At 37.6% G+C, this 18536-nt stretch overlaps 1 protein-coding gene across 1 annotated transcript in view; it reads left to right on the forward strand.

Moving 5' to 3' along the window:
• Positions 1 to 18536, forward strand: part of nrg3a (neuregulin 3a) — a 424404-nt gene that overhangs the window by 225460 nt on the left and 180408 nt on the right. The window contains exon 2 of the mRNA XM_088635895.1: positions 18111 to 18240. Within this exon, the coding sequence (XP_088492021.1) occupies positions 18111 to 18240 (130 nt within the window). The remainder of the gene's footprint in view (positions 1 to 18110; positions 18241 to 18536) is intronic.

Below are 18536 nucleotides of genomic sequence, written 5' to 3' on the forward strand. Positions count from 1 at the left end.
CTTTCAAGCATAGCACATGGAAAGAACCACTATTACACAGGATATCCAATAAGGAGCTGCTGTGCCACTTTTCTTAATATACAGAGTGCAAGGATGTCTCTAGTACTAACATTTACAAGTATAGGTGCTGATTAAATATATTTTAATTAACCCAAGAAATCTTTTAATCAGACCAAGAAATTAAAGAAATACATCTCAATTTTATAAAATGTCAAGTTCAGACTTACATTCTGGCAGGTTAGGAGACCAGTGCTGCCAGCAGAAGACCCAATGTATAAAGACATATTAATATATCTACATCTAACATAGAATGAATCCTGTAAGTACTGTACTTTAGTATTAGAAAAAGGATGGCATATAAGGTGCTTAGTAAAGTCCTCCACTCAAATTTAGTCCCTGCACTCAGAGATCAATGGTTTGAAACAGGGCCACTTGAGCATTTGTGACAGAGATTGTCCAAGGGTCAGTCCACAACTGTCCAAATATTCTCCCACATGCTGTAGATCATGCCTGTGGCTGGCCAGGCATGTGTCAGCTCTCATAGTGTACCCTCTTTCTCCCTAAGATGCTCAGCGCTACTGTTTGAAACATTTTTTTACAGTGTGAAATGGTTGGATGTCTGTTGTCATCATATTTCCCAACATTGCTAGAAAGATTGTAACTGAGTCTCATGTATTTTAAAAGCTTTGAAGTTCCACGCTAAAATGGAGCATAGCTCCTAAAAATGCCCTTTGCGTTATTTATTAGGTGAAATTGTTTTATTTTTATCTGTTTTTAATGAAGAAGTATGTGTAGCTTGGAGAAATTGACTCCTGAAGATATGAATCTTAGATTTGCACAGTCCTTTCCATTATTGATTTCTGCCCTAAGTGCCTCCTTCAGAACATCTGTCAGCTCAGGAAACACACTTGTTCAACTCAACTGGAAGATAAATGTAAACCTGATGCAGCTCTGTGGTGTGAGATTTCAGAATATACATCTTCCATCTTCATTGTGAAGTAGACATGATCTTTACAATATTAGTTCAACGTTCAATTTTATTATTTTTTCACGTTTCTGATTTATTTGTTTTTATTATATTGTCAGTATACATGTCCCCCATTGATTACTTTTTTACACTTTATTAGTGTTTGTGTTATCTTTGCTTGCCTCTGAGCTAATTTTATAAAGTTCTTAAAGTCCTGTTCACAAAATAACAGAAAAAAAAAACAAAACACAGAAAAACATATAATAAAGGTTGAAATAAGTGCCCATAAAACAGCTGGGCTTGTTTGAGAAATTGCAGCTTATTGATCTAAAACTGAAAGCAGCCATTTCTCTGAAGATTCTAGTGAGCCAGTCTCCATAAGGTGCATGGATTGATTAACATGTATCGTACAGTAGTTCCACACCGATTAAATTAATTTACTTTAAGTTTTCTATGTACTGTACATAGTATCCTTTCAGTATTTTTGAAAGGCAGTGGCAGAAATTGAATGCTATCCAAACACTAATCAAACAGCATTTTGATATCCTCATAGGGCCTTACCAATTCTACAGCAAAAGGCTGTGAGCTAGCTGATTTGATGCTGTAATCTTAATGTATGGCCTTGTGACCCACTGCTTTGCGCTCCATCCCTGTCTCTCCTTCATTAGGAGTCTGAGCTTGCCACTTGTACTCTGTTCTCAAAGCAGGCAGTTAGAAGAATTAATGAATATTGAAGCTGCACTGCCTTCACAGGCCTGTATAGAAGCTAGGTGGTGCTGATAACTGACAAGAGTTTATTAGCATTCACAAGGGGACAGGTCACAAACTGCTCACAGATTTTCTCACTGGAGGAATGTTCATGCTGAGCCCATCCAGAACACACAGGCGTGTTGTTCTCTTTTTCCTCCAATTATGCTCTTTTCAAATGCATAAAAAACAGTCACAATGAAGTATATTTGCAGGTGCCTGGATAAAAAGTTGGCAGGCTGGGTGCATGTCTTTTCCATTTCAAAGTTTCAAACGTGCAAAGCTTTCCAAATTAGCTTTTGTTCTATCTTCAGTACCTGCCTCTAGGGCTGTAATTGGCAAGTGTTAAGCCATATTGCACTGATATCTGTTAATAGTGAATGGAAAAAACGTTGCTGGTTTGGTTTACACTTCGTAATAGTGTCTAGCAATTGTTGTGACATTAATTGCTTTGGATCTAATTGTTAATTGTCCAATAGCTTGCAATATTGTCAAAATCATCAGAGAGATTGCCACTTGTCATAAACATATTACCACTGTTTTTTTTTCCAATCCTCATCTCTGTTTTCAGCTGAATTGTAAAGGGAATCGTTTGAAAACTGTCAGCCACAAACTGAGAAGTGCAAACTGGAAAAAAAAGTTAACAGTTAATTTCCAAGATTGCAAACAATTCGTTTCAGTCTCAAAACTACTCTGGGTATACAGGTAATATACTCCCTGTTAACTGAGACAAGAGTGAGCAGCTTCAGAAATAGCTTTATAAATAAATAATACATTTAAAAATGGATTGTGCAGTGGCTGGAGGAAAAAGACAAGAAGTTGTTTGCATAGCACTGATGAAATGGGGTCAAAAAGAGTGATTAACTTATTAATGCATAAAGTGGCCGTCTTCTTTCTGAGTTCATTATCAGTGAAAGACGCACTGAAGCTGCAGAGAAAAGACAATTGAACTTCTCCTGCAAGTAATAGCTTTCTCTTGAGCTTAATTAAGGAACCACACTGGCTTCAAATGAGTGAAAAGGGAACACAGATCGATCAAAACTAAAAACTAAAAACCAAGGAACCCTGTCCATTTTCGCTCTTTGATGTTAAATGAAAGTGTCATCAATTTACTATGATTTCATGTAGGATAATACATAAGTAAGTGATAAATTTATCACAAGTCAGAGGCAACGCCACCAAATTCATCTTCATTTGGAACAAAGTGAACATTTAGAGCACAGAATTATATTAATGTGAATTTTACATAAACACATCACATGGAAAATATTTATTTTCTTTATAACCTCTAGCCCGTCCGTTATCACTATTGAAAACAAGGACTTACTTCATTACTGACACAAACTGTCCAATTAATTGACTATGTCAGATATTTTTAGGCGAGGTGTGAAGATAGAAATTCAATGTCTTTAAGATTATGTTTAATAATAAGAGTTAATGTGCAATATATTTTCGTAGGGATAGAGGACTTGAGGTACAGTATACTACTCTGACATAAATCAGATATTTAAACTAACCAACAGTACACGTCACAGCTGATTGATTTCATACTGTATATCCCCTGAATCCTCCAAACATTGATTGATCAATTCATTACCTCAATTAAGAAAAGTCTCCTGCATATGCCTGAAGCTTAATGTTTTTATTACAGCAGAATACTGATAATGATTACAGGCACAATAGGGTTTGTTGTGTATTGACACTTGAGTGATGAAGGCAATCTGATTTGAAATGGATTGAGTTCTTTTATAATTTGTTTTGCAGGATACATTTTGATGTTCATTCATGCTATGGGACTGATAACCCAATTGAATTAGAATAGCTGAGATCCAACAAGCTGAGGTAGCGTAAGCAATAATACATAATCAATGGATCTGAATGTTAAGTGCAGAACATATCAAGTGCCTAAAGTGGTGAAGGTATGAACCCAGAATGCAAATAAGACCATATAGTTTGTACATCAATGCTGAGAATTTGAGTTCTTCATTAGCTTCTCTGTAAGGATCTTCACCTTGCTGTGAGACAGCAGCTTGTGTATCCCAATGACCCAGCGTGAGATACCATCTACAGGCCTACGCTCCTGGTACAGTCATCTATTGCAGTAAGGTCAATGGGAAAGTTCAAAACTAAGAAGAATCCAAGAAGTCCTCAACATTGGAGGAGGTATAGGAAAGATGCAGCTCCACTGACCATGAAAGTACTGTATGTATAAGAAGGCTGTAAAAAGGATGTGAATCCAGTCATCATAGTCTGAACCCAGCCCTTATCTTCCAAAATCATGTGGACCAAACTGTGGTCTGAAGAGCAATTAGTCCGAATGATCAAGATGGATCATCGATACATAATTCAATAGCTGACTGTGACTGGAATTACCTGGGGGTCATCCATTTTAGTGAGGACACCTCAGCTTCTAGCAGATCCAAAAACACTTGGGCTTTTGCTGACTTGGTACTTACAGTGCCTTGCGAAAGTATTCGGCCCCCTTGAACTTTTCAACCTTTTGCCACATTTCAGGCTTCAAACATAAAGATATAAATTTTTTATTTTATGTGAAGAATCACCAACAAGTGGGACACAATTGTGAAGTGGAACGAAATCTATTGGATTTTTGAAACTTTTTTAACTAATAAAAAAATGAAAAGTGGGGCGTGCAAAATTATTCGGCCCCTTTACTTTCAGTGCAGCAAACTCACTCCAGAAGTTCAGCGAGGATCTCTGAATGATCCAATGTTGTCCTAAATGACTGATGGTGATAAATAGAATCCACCTGTGTGTAATCAAGTCTCTGTATAAATGCACCTGCTCTGTGATAGTCTCAAGGTTCTGTTGAAAGCGCAGAGAGCATCATGAAGACCAAGGAACACACCAGGCAGGTCCGTAATACTGTTGTGGAGAAGTTTAAAGCCGGATTTGGATACAAAAAGATTTCCCAAGCTTCAAACATCCCAAGGAGCACTGTGCAAGCGATCATCTTGAAATGGAAGGAGTATCAGACCACTGCAAATCTACCAAGACCTGGCCGTCCCTCTAAACTTTCAGCTCAGACAAGGAGAAGACTGATCAGAGATGCAGCCAAGAGGCCCATGATCACTCTGGATGAACTGCAGAGAACTACAGCTGAGGTGGGAGAGTCTGTCCATAGGACAACAATCAGTCTTACACTGCACAAATCTGGCCTTTATGGAAGAGTGGCAAGAAGAAAGCCATTTCTCAAAGATATCCATAAAAAGTCTCGTCTAAAGTTTGCCACAAGCCACCTGGGAGACACCCCAAACATGTGGAAGAAGGTGCTCTGGTCAGATGAAACCAAAATCGAACTTTTTGGCCACAATGCAAAACGATATGTTTGGCGTAAAAGCAACACAGCTCATCACCCTCAACACACCATCCCCACTGTCAAACATGGTGGTGGCAGCATCATGGTTTGGGCCTGCTTTTCTTCAGCAGGGACAGGGAAGATGGTTAAAATTGAGGGGAAGATGGATGCAGCCAAATACAGGACCATTCTGGATGAAAACCTGTTGGAGTCTGCAAAAGACCTGAAACTGGGACGGAGATTTATCTTCCAACAAGACAATGATCCCAAACATACAGCAAAATCTACAAAGGAATGGTTCACAAATAAACGTATCCAGGTGTTTGAATGGCCAAGTCAAAGTCCAGACCTGAATCCAATCGAGAATCTGTGGAAAGAGCTGAAAACTGCTGTTCACAAACGCTCTCCATCCAACCTCACTGAGCTCGAGCTGTTTTGCAAGGAAGAATGGGCAAGAATTTCAGTCTCTCGATGTGCAAAACTGATAGAGACATACCCCAAGCGACTTGCAGCTGTAATCGCAGCAAAAGGTGGCTCTACAAAGTATTAACGCAAGGGGGCCGAATAATTTTGCACGCCCCACTTTTCATTTTTTTATTAGTTAAAAAAGTTTCAAAAATCCAATAGATTTCGTTCCACTTCACAATTGTGTCCCACTTGTTGGTGATTCTTCACATAAAATAAAAAATTTATATCTTTATGTTTGAAGCCTGAAATGTGGCAAAAGGTTGAAAAGTTCAAGGGGGCCGAATACTTTCGCAAGGCACTGTATACACTGCAGAATTGTCAGGAACAGATTATTTTTTTCCAGAGATTTAGTGTAACTGTGCTATTTGTACTACAGACTTCCAGCATAATAAACAGTAGATGGCCTCATGGTACATACATTGTTGAATCGTCGCTGTCTTCATCTCCCAAGGAAATGAGGGTGGAACCAAGCTGATTAACAGATTTTGATTACATTTCTGGATATAAGGAGAATATTAATTCGGAATTCTGAATTAAAAATCAAAAAGCTTATGAAGGCAAAAAAATGTTTTCACACTTCATTAATACAATTAGACCCAGCTGAGTACCCAAGACTGCAGGTGGAATGATACAACAGGCGTCAAACTTTCAGAAACTGAACTCATCAACTCAAAACAAAAATTGGCACTGTTATACAGTATAGCATCCATTTGAAATATGCAATCGTTATTGTCTTTTGTCCATCTAAAATTTGAATTTTATTTTGCCAACTTGTATTGTATGTTCTAACAACAAATATTAGTCAAGTACTAGGCAAAATTCAGTCCTCAAAAGCCAGACTCCTGAAAAGTGTCTTTTGGAGCAGTTGACTAAGATCTCATAAAACAGGTGATCTGAAATATCCAGATAATTAAATTATTGTAATAATTGAGAGGATGGCACAGTGGCTCAGTGCATTGCTTCCTTGCAGTGCTGAGGCCCTGGCTTCATATCCAAGGTTGTTATCTGCATAGTGTTTGTATGTTTTTCCTGTGTTTGCATGAGGTTCCACTCATTTCTGTCACGAATCTCCCTCACAAAGGCAAGCGCTCCAGCATTCCCACGAGCTCTCCCCGTACCAAACGTGCACGCGTCAATCAGTCCTCTATTTAAACCCTCATCAGTCCCCCTGTCAGTGCTCACGATTGAGATTCTCTCCCTGAGCTTACCTTCGATCTACTCCTTTGCCATACTACTGATTCTCCCCTGGACCTCGACCCTGCTTTTTCCGACTACCTCTTTGCCACTCGATTTTGTACCTTTGCCTCTAGAACGCTTTCTCGGATCCTGACCCCTGCCTGTCTCCTCGATTACGCCTCCGCCTTCTGAATCCACTCCGACGCCTCTACTACGCCTTCCCGGACTCCGACCCCAGCCTGCTACCTCGCTTACGCCTTCACCTACCGTTTCTACAACTACGCCTCTTCTACGTCTTCCCGGACTCGAACCCCTGCCTGTTTACTCTGACTACGCCTATGTCTTATGCCAACCCTACCTAGGGCACTGAATTGGATCCCAATCCTCCGCAGTCAGCCCCAGTGTGACAATTTCTCTGGTTCATACCATTGTCCAAGGACTTGCTGGAAGTCTAATTGGCTATTTGGGTAAATTGGCTCTGGTGTGAGGGTTTTTTTGTGTTTACTGTATATGTGTCCTGCGATAGATTGGCACCTCATTCAGTGTGTATCTTGCCTTGCTCCCTTTGCTTGCTAGGATAGGCTCCAGCTTCCCCATGACCCTGTTGGTGAAGGCATTAGAAAATAAGGTTTGAAAACTGATGGACAGTGATTAAGATGAAAGAAGCAGTAAAAAACACTTTTAGTTTTGAAATTTTAGCTTTTGTTGAATGTCAATCCTGACTCTGCATCATATCCATATCCTTAGATATTTCTATCCACATATTGCTTCAAGGCAGCATAGCTTCCGTATGTATCATTTGCAGGATTGTACCATAAGTAAAATAAAACACCTTTTTTTTTTTACAATTCACAAACATCATCTGCTATTCTTGGTGACCTGTCCATTACACTGTGATGTTGTGACCTTTGAAAAAAAAAAAACAATGCTGCATAACAGTGGAAAAGGAAAAAAATAACAGTCATGTAAAATGTAAAATTCTATCCATTTTAGGGGATACCTTCTAAAGTAAAAAATTTACAGGTATTCACAACTGGAACAGGACTAATGGGGCTTTAAAGAACAGAAAAAAGGTTGTAATGTGGATAAGAAAACAAAAGGTAAATGACTCTAGTGTTAGTTTGGTTACCTTTGGTTTGTGGATTGTGTTCTGTCTGTTTGTAGGATTGAGCATGTGGATTCCTGTGCATCTGTTCTTTCTGAAATAATTCAGGTTTTGCAGTCCTCTTGACCTCTAACGCACCTTTCTGAAATTGCCTCAGTGCTCGGAAACCAGCTGGTGGTCTTGTTGAAATCTTGTGGTTGAATCAGATTCATGTTCCTTAAATCTGATTCTCTGGGGCACTCCTTGTAATAGCTTCATGAAATTAAGGGAAGAATAAGTCACAGTACTAGTACAGATTTTATCTTCTTTTTAATATTTCCCCAATGTTTTGTCTGATCCATTGCTACATCAGAATAACTGGAAGCATCCTGTCCTTGGAACAGTTACGATCTATCTTTGAAGGGAACAGTAGCAATGGTTATTCTGGTCATGTTTCATAGCACAGAAATGTTCTGTATGTGTTTCCAAAGAATATAGCTAACACAGTTAATTTTTTAAGCTGTTATGAACAGCTCTGGACATTAATACAAAAAACAGCAACACCTCATTGATTAATTTTTCCTCCCTAAATCAAAAACTATCGATTTATTGCTTTGTTATATAATTAAGCACACTGGTCCAATATAGCTGGGGGTATGTCCAATGTAGCTGAATTAAAGTTTAATGTAAACAATACAGTAAGAATTATCCTGTCACTGAAGTGTACAGGAGAGAGCTTATATGTAGAGGACAGAACATGACAAATGACTAATGGAGGTATCTCTTTTGCAGAGAAAGATCTACAGCAGGATAGCCAGTTATTGCTTGTGACACGGGAGTGAGCGGAAACATTGGTGCTATAAGACAGAGCTCACAAAAAGCATCTGTGTGTATGATTATAACACTCTGATAGTGCAGAGAGGCTTATTAATGGAGTATAGAACTGGTGAGGCAGACAGGTACTGTACATTACTACCCTATATTACAAGACAAGGGAGTTTAATATGGATTATGGTAAAACTAAGAATGGGCTGCTTTTGATAAGACTTCTGCTATTGAAAAGTCTAGAACAAGGTCAGGTTTATAGAAAAAGATAACTTGCTCTTTTCTGAAACAGGTATCAACATGAATACGCTATATTTATGAATGTTAAAATATTAATAATACAATTTATTCATGTGTGTTTTTCAAGGAACTCCAATCATCATATGCACATATACTGTACTGTAATAGATTATAATAGATGTAATAGATACACTATATGTTGATATCAAGAGAGACTCTATTGGATTTAGGTCAGTTCCATGGACATGGTGCATCATCTGAAAATCTTCTGTCAAGTATTGTGAAAAGCGGAGTATGAAGGTCCAAATCAACAGCTCATATTAATAGATCTCATGCAATAAGACTTCCTAGGAGTAAACCATCCATTACCTTATACATTATACCCTAATAACCTTATGAACACATGTTTCAAATAACAACACACCAAGTCTCTTAAGTTAACAGTTCATATGAGTGCCATCCACAACACTGAAATCATTGATTCTGCAAAGGTTATATTGGGCTATGTGCATAACATTAATACTATCATAATGTTAGTCTGGAAGATTAAAAGTGACACCCAAGTTTAATACGGCAAATAATCTGACCATGAGGCAACATATAAATCTAAAGTAAAGGTCCCACAGGACACCCCAATAAGGTACAGTTTATTGATTTTTGTGTCTTTTAGCTTTCTATGTTGTACAGATTTAATATAATATCAAGAGTCATGGGTTGCATATAAAAGAGGTTTGTAAAAAATCTACTGATCTTAAGACCTGAACTCTTGATCAGGTGCTTCAAATCAATTAATCCAAGATGATGAATCAGATCACTAAAACTACTTAGAAGATCTTATAATTAAAAAAAAAAAACATTTTGCATTGAGTTGAACAGTCAGGCACATACTGTATCATGTTTTTTTTGTGTGCCTTTGGCAGAGTCAAAGGTGTTAATTGAATATTGACTGCAACTAACACGGTAACGTTATGCAGAGATTAAATTAAATTTAAATTGAAAGTTCGTTACAAATTTTAGATGCGCTGAAGCACATTTTTTAGATGAAATGCTAAATGCAGGTACAATCTACAGTAGGTGAATGCTGCCATCAGTTCATGTGCAAACCTGGAGGTATTTTGTGATGAAGCTGACAAAAAAAAATCACAGGTCAAAAGTACTAGCATATACTTTAGATATTCATTATATAGAAGCATAAGCTGGCATGTGAATATTGTCACATAAAGTACAAAAGAACAGCATAAGAGTTACTACAGACAGTGAATCATGTCTCAATACACAAAGGCAATGCTGGTTATTCGGTGATGAGCAGGAACTTAAAAGAAGTAATATTAGAATCTATTAAATTGAGGAGAGGAATGAAGATATTAGTTTTGAGCTGGGAAAAGAAGGGCAAGACAGCCCATTCAGACGAGTGCACAGTCAGTTCCAATATCATGCTGTCAGATGTCTTAACTTGGGGTAATGGCACAGGTTAGTGTCACACATGACAGGTTGATGTCATTTATATGTTCAGATGTTATTAAACTCTAAACGTCTTCATTACTGGGCAACAATACTCCACACCTCTTAGACAACTGGTGCAGAGCATGGCTGGGTATAACATCTGCATTGCAGCAGCCCTGCATCAAAAGCATGCAGTGCCTTGCAGTGCACTGGCTAGTGCATGACAGTCAGTCTTTTGCAGTGAGTGTATAAAAGTCACTACTAAGACATTACAGTCTTTCTGTACTAAGGTACAACCCAGTTTGTGGAAACAAGGTAGCTGAGATTTGCAGTTTCCCTTAATTCCTTCAGATCCTGATTAGTACTGAAGCATGTTAATCCAATTAAACGGTCTTGAAGGGATTCGATCTTGCAGCAGTGTGGCATTGCAGATTTCTTCCTTGCCTGCTTGCTCTGCTTTCTGCCCTTATTGATCTTCTTCAAATTGTTGCCTAATTTCAATCAATCTGAATTTAAAGTGGGATATGATGGGTTAGGTCTCTGTAGTAGTGTAGTAGTGGTTGGTTTACTGGCCAGTTTCATTATGCAAAACAGATGTGCAGTCAGGTATTGTTGTACTGTGTTATATTATGGCAATGTAGTTTTGCACTTTTGTGCGAAACTACTTTTTTGATACATTTGATACATTTCTACATTTATGAAAAAGTGAAGCTATAGTTTTGAACATATTTAAATGGAAGAAAACCTTTCAATTGATTCTCCACCTTTCCACCTACTGAACAGAGCACCAGAGCAAAGATACTGTTGATATCTGCCTATGCATCTCTCTCCAACAACATTGTTATTCAAGTGCATCAGACTGGCTATAATTTTACCGCTATCATCTGACATTGTTGAAAATGCATTAATATTTACAATGCTGTTACCTATACACAGTGCATTTTATGGCCAAAACAAATTTCTATAAGAATACTAAATAAGTTTATGTCATTTTGGGATGTATGGTTGGGATTGTCTGTTTTTCCTATTCTTCACCCTCAGTGTGTCTGTTATTTGTTTCCTATAATAGTCTTTTTCTTTGTGTTGTTACAAGACAATGTGTACCAGTGGAGTCACTAAAATATTACAAACAAAACAGACACATAATATATCACTTTAATCTCAAATAGCACATTGCCATCATATGATTTATTGCTGGCAGATGAAGAAAGAGAGATGATTAACAGCAGACACAATCAAAATACATACTGTACATGTATTTTAAATGAATAATAACTTTCATTAAAAAAATGTAGCAGTGTTTTGTAAATATTCTAATTAGACATGTCATGTTTTGCCTAACCTATGATATCACGATAAGGACTACCAGTGAATTTTGCCAGTCTTTTAGTTATCACTACAGGCATTTTCCTGCCTCAGGTTTAAATGGCAATAAGTGAGTGTGTAATTGGCTAAATCCAAACAAGTGAGAGACTCACTGTGTTACAATCCTGTGATTGGTGTTGGGGAAATTGTTGCTTGTTAATGAGATAGTTTGGAAACTTGTGTAAAAGGAATAGAAACAATAGAAACTTGACTGAATGTTGACTGAAAGTTTTTGTCAACTGAATATGTGTGCATAGTACAGTATGTGTGCATGTGCACGTTCCTTTTTTCACCCATTTTTGTGTATAAGTGCCTGCCATTACACATAAATGTGAGGACCTCTGTGTGCATTAGTGTGTGTTGTCCTGTGTTTCCCATTAAGATATTGTACAGTATGTGCTTTGATTGGAAACCTGCAGAGAGTTCTTCTTGAACCAAGGAGTTGAGAATGACCTCTCTGTCCACAGAGCCTCCTGAGGAGAGAAAAGAGAAGGGTAATTCTTATTCCCACTCTCCACAGGAAGATGTAGAGAGGGCACAAGCATTAAATAAGCAAGCAAGTGTGACACCTGACCTCATAATCGGTACAGTTTCACCAGCCAGTTTGTCTAAATCACATTTCAAGTGTGACATACTGTATGTAGAAGATTGAAAAGGAGATTGTAGGGTAGTAGGTAGAGTAAAGAGCAGGACTTTGTACATGATATCACCATCTAAATGTAAAGGAAGTGCATAAAATATTTATTTTTTCTTTACTTTTGGAATTATTGACTTATTTTGGATTTATTTTTCAATCCTATAATCTCCATAACATGGGACAGAAGAAACAACTAAAAGATCCAGCCATTCAGAATGTGCGAAGCATAATGCATACTACAAGTTGCGTACTTCATTACACTGCATGGTAACGCAAAATAACTATTTTTTTCTAAAAAACTGATGCAGGAGTGCACTACTTTGAAAAACTGCTGGATGGCGCAGTGAATATTTAATGTGGTGTGTCATATGAAACACCTGGGTATGAATTCCAGCCTATGCCCAGCCCCATGGGGAAAATCTTTCTTACAAAATAAAATTTAACTTATGTACTGTTTGAAATTTGTATGAATTTTATATAACACAGTATGTGAAATATTAAAAGTGTATTAAGAATAAATAATGTAGAGCTGTTTCAAAAGATTGTAATGAAGGTGATGTTTTTTCAGGTTAACATACACATTAAAATATCTATATTTGCCTTAATGCTACTGTAATTTAATTAATGGGTAATTAGGAAACAGATCATTATAATTGATTATAAAATATATTGTATTATACTGTACATACTCTATAGTGGCTTTAAAACCATATAGTATTGTTCAAATGTATTAAAACCATACACTGTATGGTTGTAATGTATTAAAACTATACATTGTATACAAGTGTATTAAAACCATACACTGTATTTAAGGACAAAAAAACACAAACAGCAAGGCCACTACACAAGTGGCAGAGCTAATATGCTAATATGGCATCTCATTGAAGCCCAGTTTACCTTTGACTAACCCAACCTGAATGATGTTGAGAATGTTGTGTGTTGCTTTTTGGTTGATCCCAATGAATTCACAGATAATTAAAGACATAACGCAGATTAGAATCCATGGATTATAGGCCCCAACCTGCAGTGCAAGCAAAACTTTCACCAGTATAGCCACACAAGGACCTCTGATCCACAAATCCTGTGGAATTCTGTCAGATATTTCAAATAAATGTCTGAAACAATCAATGTTAAGGATCAGTACTTCACACTTTGGCTATGATCCAATAAAAGAGGACAATGACAAATCATATACATTATTATGAATCTGTAAATAATATAAGAAATTGTTTGCATAGCTTATTAATTAAGATATATAGAAAATATTTGGTAATTTCAAAGCATTATGCATATATGAAAATGAAGTAAACATTACAGATCATTAAACCTTGTTTATTCATAAAATACTAACAAAGTATCATTAAGAAATGTTTATTAATGAAAATACACAGACATATAAACTTACATTTACTTACATATTACATTTTTGTATGTGATCAAGCAATAGTTTCATGTCTGTTGTGCCCATCCTGGGGTGTGATGTCCTTTTCTTTTTGTTGTATATACAGTATTATATTATCTGGTTGCAAATCTACATTGTGACAATCTTGTCCAGTATAAGCTTGTGGGCAAAACTGAGAAAATAATTGCTGGGTCATGATAATTGTTGTAGATAGGCTCTCTTTAATGTTCAGGAAAGAAATTATTGATTCATACAAGAGAGCTTGTTTCAATGTCCTGTCATCCTAAGAATGCAATTTGGATAATGGAGTCAAATGAGAACTGAAACGACATGATATGCCCGGGCTTATGGGACATAAAGCATGTGCAAATCGCAGCCATATCAATTAAGCTTAAGTGGTGTATTGATATCAAGCCAGCTAAATAAAACAGCAGCCCAATGCCAATCAGATCAGGTGAAGAATTAGGGAGAGCATAGCCTTTTGTTTGTCTTTGGATAATGGATGTTAAGACTTTTTTTGTCTTGAAAACAGCAAAATGCAGGTTAATGTAAAGAAAACCTTTCAAGTGGTAAAACAAATGGTAGAATAATGCAGTAACCTTTTACATCATAGACAGTCTTAGAAGCCATTTTAGAGCTACTTTGCCATTCTATGTATGCAGTATGTGTAGCCAAAGAATTAGACTAGGAAACATTGGCTACACAGTGACAACAACATTTCAGAGAAAAGGTAGCAATTATTTACTAAGACCAGGACAATAGACAATACTTGCTTTGCACTACAGTACAATATGAATTAGTTTCCCTGTAATTCACAATTATTAACCTTTGTCTTACTAATGGGTACATTTAGGGGATTGAAGCAAAGTGAAGCATGGACACAGAAGGTCTTTTAATATGTACTCGTGCAATGAGCTGAAAATCAAAATTGAAGCTGTAAAGTGACAAAAACTGAAGTGGTCCTATCTACGGTAGTATCTTCTATCCTTTCTTCAGTTTAGAGAAATGATCAGACTGTGTTGTCCTTGGGTCTTGTTGTCAGTTTTCCTGCTGGTGCTGTATCTAGGTAATCAATGCTGCCTGACCTTTCATATCAGCCAGACAAGGAAGGCCTATGGGGGAATGTCACTTATGAAGGACAGTTTTACATGGCACCTGAGGGAACTTCTTTTGTGAACCTAACATTTCTAATATCGACTAGCTGAAGGAAAACCCACCTGACTTAAAATGTCTTAATTTCAAGGAATAAAAAGGGACTGGATCAAAGGACACAAACCCTAGAGCAGAGAGATTTTGAAAGAGGTGCAATATCTTATTGGTTAATACTGAGGACCTAGTAGGTTTTATACAGTAGGTAGGTGCTTCAATGCTCCAAAAAAGTGTCGGTCTGAAGAGAAAATTCATATTTCTATGGTGCCAGAATGTAGACAAGGTGGAGGCAACATGATCTGTTTAAACATGATTTTTTAAGCACCTTCCTTCACAGAGATGTCTGCATTTCTGAGTATGTTGTTACTTTAATATGAAACACTTCAGAAACTGTGATAAATTATATGCCCCTTTATAATACAGTATGTTTTTTTTACCCATAGAGTCTAGACTTGAACTCCCTTGTATTCTAGGTTCAACTTGTTGTTTTATACCTCTTATGACCTGTTCAGATGATTATATCTACAAATGTGAGGTATTTACTATGTGAATATGCAAGTGCATCTTCCTGGCCGGCTAAAGCTGTGAGTGCTGCTCCTGGGAGATGTTGGTAGAGGTACTGCTGGTCTGGTCTGCACAGTCAGTGCCAGAGCTCATGCTCATGGTCCACAGTTACGCTCTGCAACAATCCAAACCACAGCAGAAGTCATTGTATTGTATATATTGTACTCTACCAACAGTTCTTGAAAGCAACCTTTGAACATTGAAAATTGAAATCCAGAACAAAATAACTTGTGACATGATGAGGGACATGAAAATGTGGAGTTGATATCTTAAATTACTGTTTAAATTTCCTTCTGACCTTAAGACTTCAATACTGCAGCTTACTCTGCTTTCTGACAGTCCAGTCTTGATTGTGTAGTAGTCATATACAGTAGTGACCTTACGTGGTGTCTTCCAAAACCTTTTCTACTATGTTCTGCACAACTGTATGTTACCTTTAGCCAGCAGCCATATTACCCTGCAACTCAGAACTGGATTGCCACTGAATCTACTGTAAGCGGGTGTGAGCCCAGTCAGTACCTGGATGAGAGACCGCCTGGGAAGAACTAAGGCTGCTGCTAGAAGAGGTGTTAGTGGGGCCAGCAGGGGGTGCTTACCCTGCGGTGTGATTTAGTCCTAATTCCCTACTATAGTGACAGGGACACTATAATGTAAAAAGGCACCATCCTTCGCATGAGACATAAAACCGAGGTCCTGACTCTCTGTGGCATTTCTCAAAAGAGTAGGGGTGTAACCCCGGCATCCTGGCCAAAATTTCCTTTTGTCCTTTACCAATCATGGTCTCCTAATAATCCCCATCTATGAACTGGCTTCATTACTCTGTTCTCCTCCCCACTAGTAGCTGATGTGTGGTGAGCGTTCTGGTGCAATATGGCTGCCATCGTATCATCCAGGTGGATGCTGCACATTAGTGGTGGTGGAGGGGAGTCACCATTACCTGTAAAGCGCTTTGAGTGGAATGTCCAGAAAGGGGCTATATCAGTTTAAGGAATTATTATTATTACTGTATCTATGCTTTCTGACTGAAGTGCAAAGTGTGAATACTGTACTGTAAATACCAAGTAATGATAGTCTTAGCACTTAATATCTTAAAATGAATGGTTATGGAAAGAAGCATTATAAGCATATTATTTAGGACAAACGCTTTAGTTTTCTAAACTTCCAGGAAAGACTGTCTTTTCTACATCAAAACAGTTGAAATTGATATTGAAAACTTAAGAGTATAGGATAAACCACCACAACCTCCACCAAAATTATTTTATTTTTATGTTTGTATCTCTAGCATCCCAATATTTCCTAAACAATTTTGGGCTGGGTCAAATTGATTATTGTGTAGATGTCAAATATGAAAAACTTAAGCTGCATTGGAGGCCCACATAAAATAAAATAAAAGTGTTGCCATCTCATATTGCAGTAACTATGGCAAAAGACAGGGCCATCACCAGCCAAGTGCTGTCTTTTGTTAACATGATGAAAAAAAGCACTCTCTATTTTTAATTAGATGCCTTTGCATATGAATCTCTGGCTAACCTTTTAAAGGGCAGCTTTAGCTATTAGTTAAGCTGTGCTCCTGCCTGCCTGCCTTTGTCAAAGTGACCGTGGTGCCTAAGGCAAGGCCTGGAAATATGGGGAAACTGAAGTTATTAAAGAAGACCATCTCTCTCCCTCCAACAGGCTAGAGGTTTTTTAATTACAGCACAGCGTCAATCCTAGATCAGGCAATGAGGCACTTAGCGGAGCCCCATGTCATCTCTAGTTCATGAAGTACCATATTCACCAATTAACACTTAGAAGAAGGGGGCGTGTAGACAGCCGAAGGGTTTTCATTGGTGCTAGTCAGTTCTCAGCAGTCTTGAAAATTAAGAATTCAATTATTAGTTATGAGGCTGGTGTCCTCAAGATTTTGGTGCTCATTGTAGATACATGGTTTTCTCACTCGCTTTAATCATATTAATAAAGAGTGAAGAGTCACTCTGTGAAATGGAATCTTCTTTGGTTTTCTTCTATGACACATAATGAGACATACTTGGTGTGTGATATTACGTAATATAATATACAGTAAGTCAAGGAAAGACCAAGTTTATAAAAGGCTTAATTTATGACATGCATTCTCTGTTAATCAAGGTGATACACAATTCTAAACGACTATGATCCATCTATGCATTTAACCTACGGTATTAATTTATCAGAATTCAACTACTTGCATGATATACTAAAGATCTGGCAGTGGATTATCCACTGTAGAACAATTAATACAATGATATCCTGTTGATACCCAAAGAAAAAACGTTGATATTTGCTTCTGGGTTCAGCTTTGCAAGTGGCAAATTTATAACATTCAGTCAACAATTTTGCTTTGGAAAGGCATCACCACAGCAAATAGAGTACCATCATTTCTGTTTTGGTCTACATAGCCATTAAGTAAGCAGAATAGCACTCATTGAGATAACACAAACTAGGGTAATGGTGAGCATTATTCTTGCATCTTTGTGTAGAGTTATTTAGATTATTATTTGGATTTCCGTGAGTTAGGCACTTTTACAATAAGAGCACAAGCAGAAATTGGAGAAAGTGGCCAGTAGGAATAAAGATTTCTTTTTGGAGGGGTTTAGAATTAATTCAGTGCTTGTCAGGGTCTGTCTCAGTTCATGTCAGACTTTTTGCTATGTAGAGGGGTTCCTGCTGAGCGTTAATATCCTGTCCCTCTTTTATCTCCTTCTATCACAGCAGCACCTACGTACCCTCCTGAGCACTCAGAGCACTTCAAGCCATGTCGGGACAAGGATCTGGCCTACTGTCTGAATGAGGGCGAGTGCTTCGTCATTGAGACCCTAACAGGATCCCACAAACACTGCAGGTAAGAGCAGAGGCAAATGCAGGATCAGCGAAAAATGTATAAAATTAGGTCTGCCATGGATCTAGGGAATTACTGTTCCAAAGAATCATTCCAGACATATAATCTTTATTTCCATATTTTCCCTTTCTAAGAATGCTCTAAGTACCAGGAAATATCTTCCGGCTTTTTACAATGCTGTCAGCTTCTTCCATTAATGAGGCCTTAACCACTAATTAAAAGCTGACTGTATCTGTGTGAAAGAGATTTATCACTTGAAGGGCTTTGCTCCTTTAATACTTCTGAAGGGTTATGATTCA

Source organism: Lepisosteus platostomus, chromosome 6 (genome assembly GCF_059453375.1).
Source record: "Lepisosteus platostomus isolate fLepPlt1 chromosome 6, fLepPlt1.hap1, whole genome shotgun sequence".
Taxonomy (NCBI): Eukaryota; Metazoa; Chordata; class Actinopteri; order Semionotiformes; family Lepisosteidae; genus Lepisosteus; species Lepisosteus platostomus.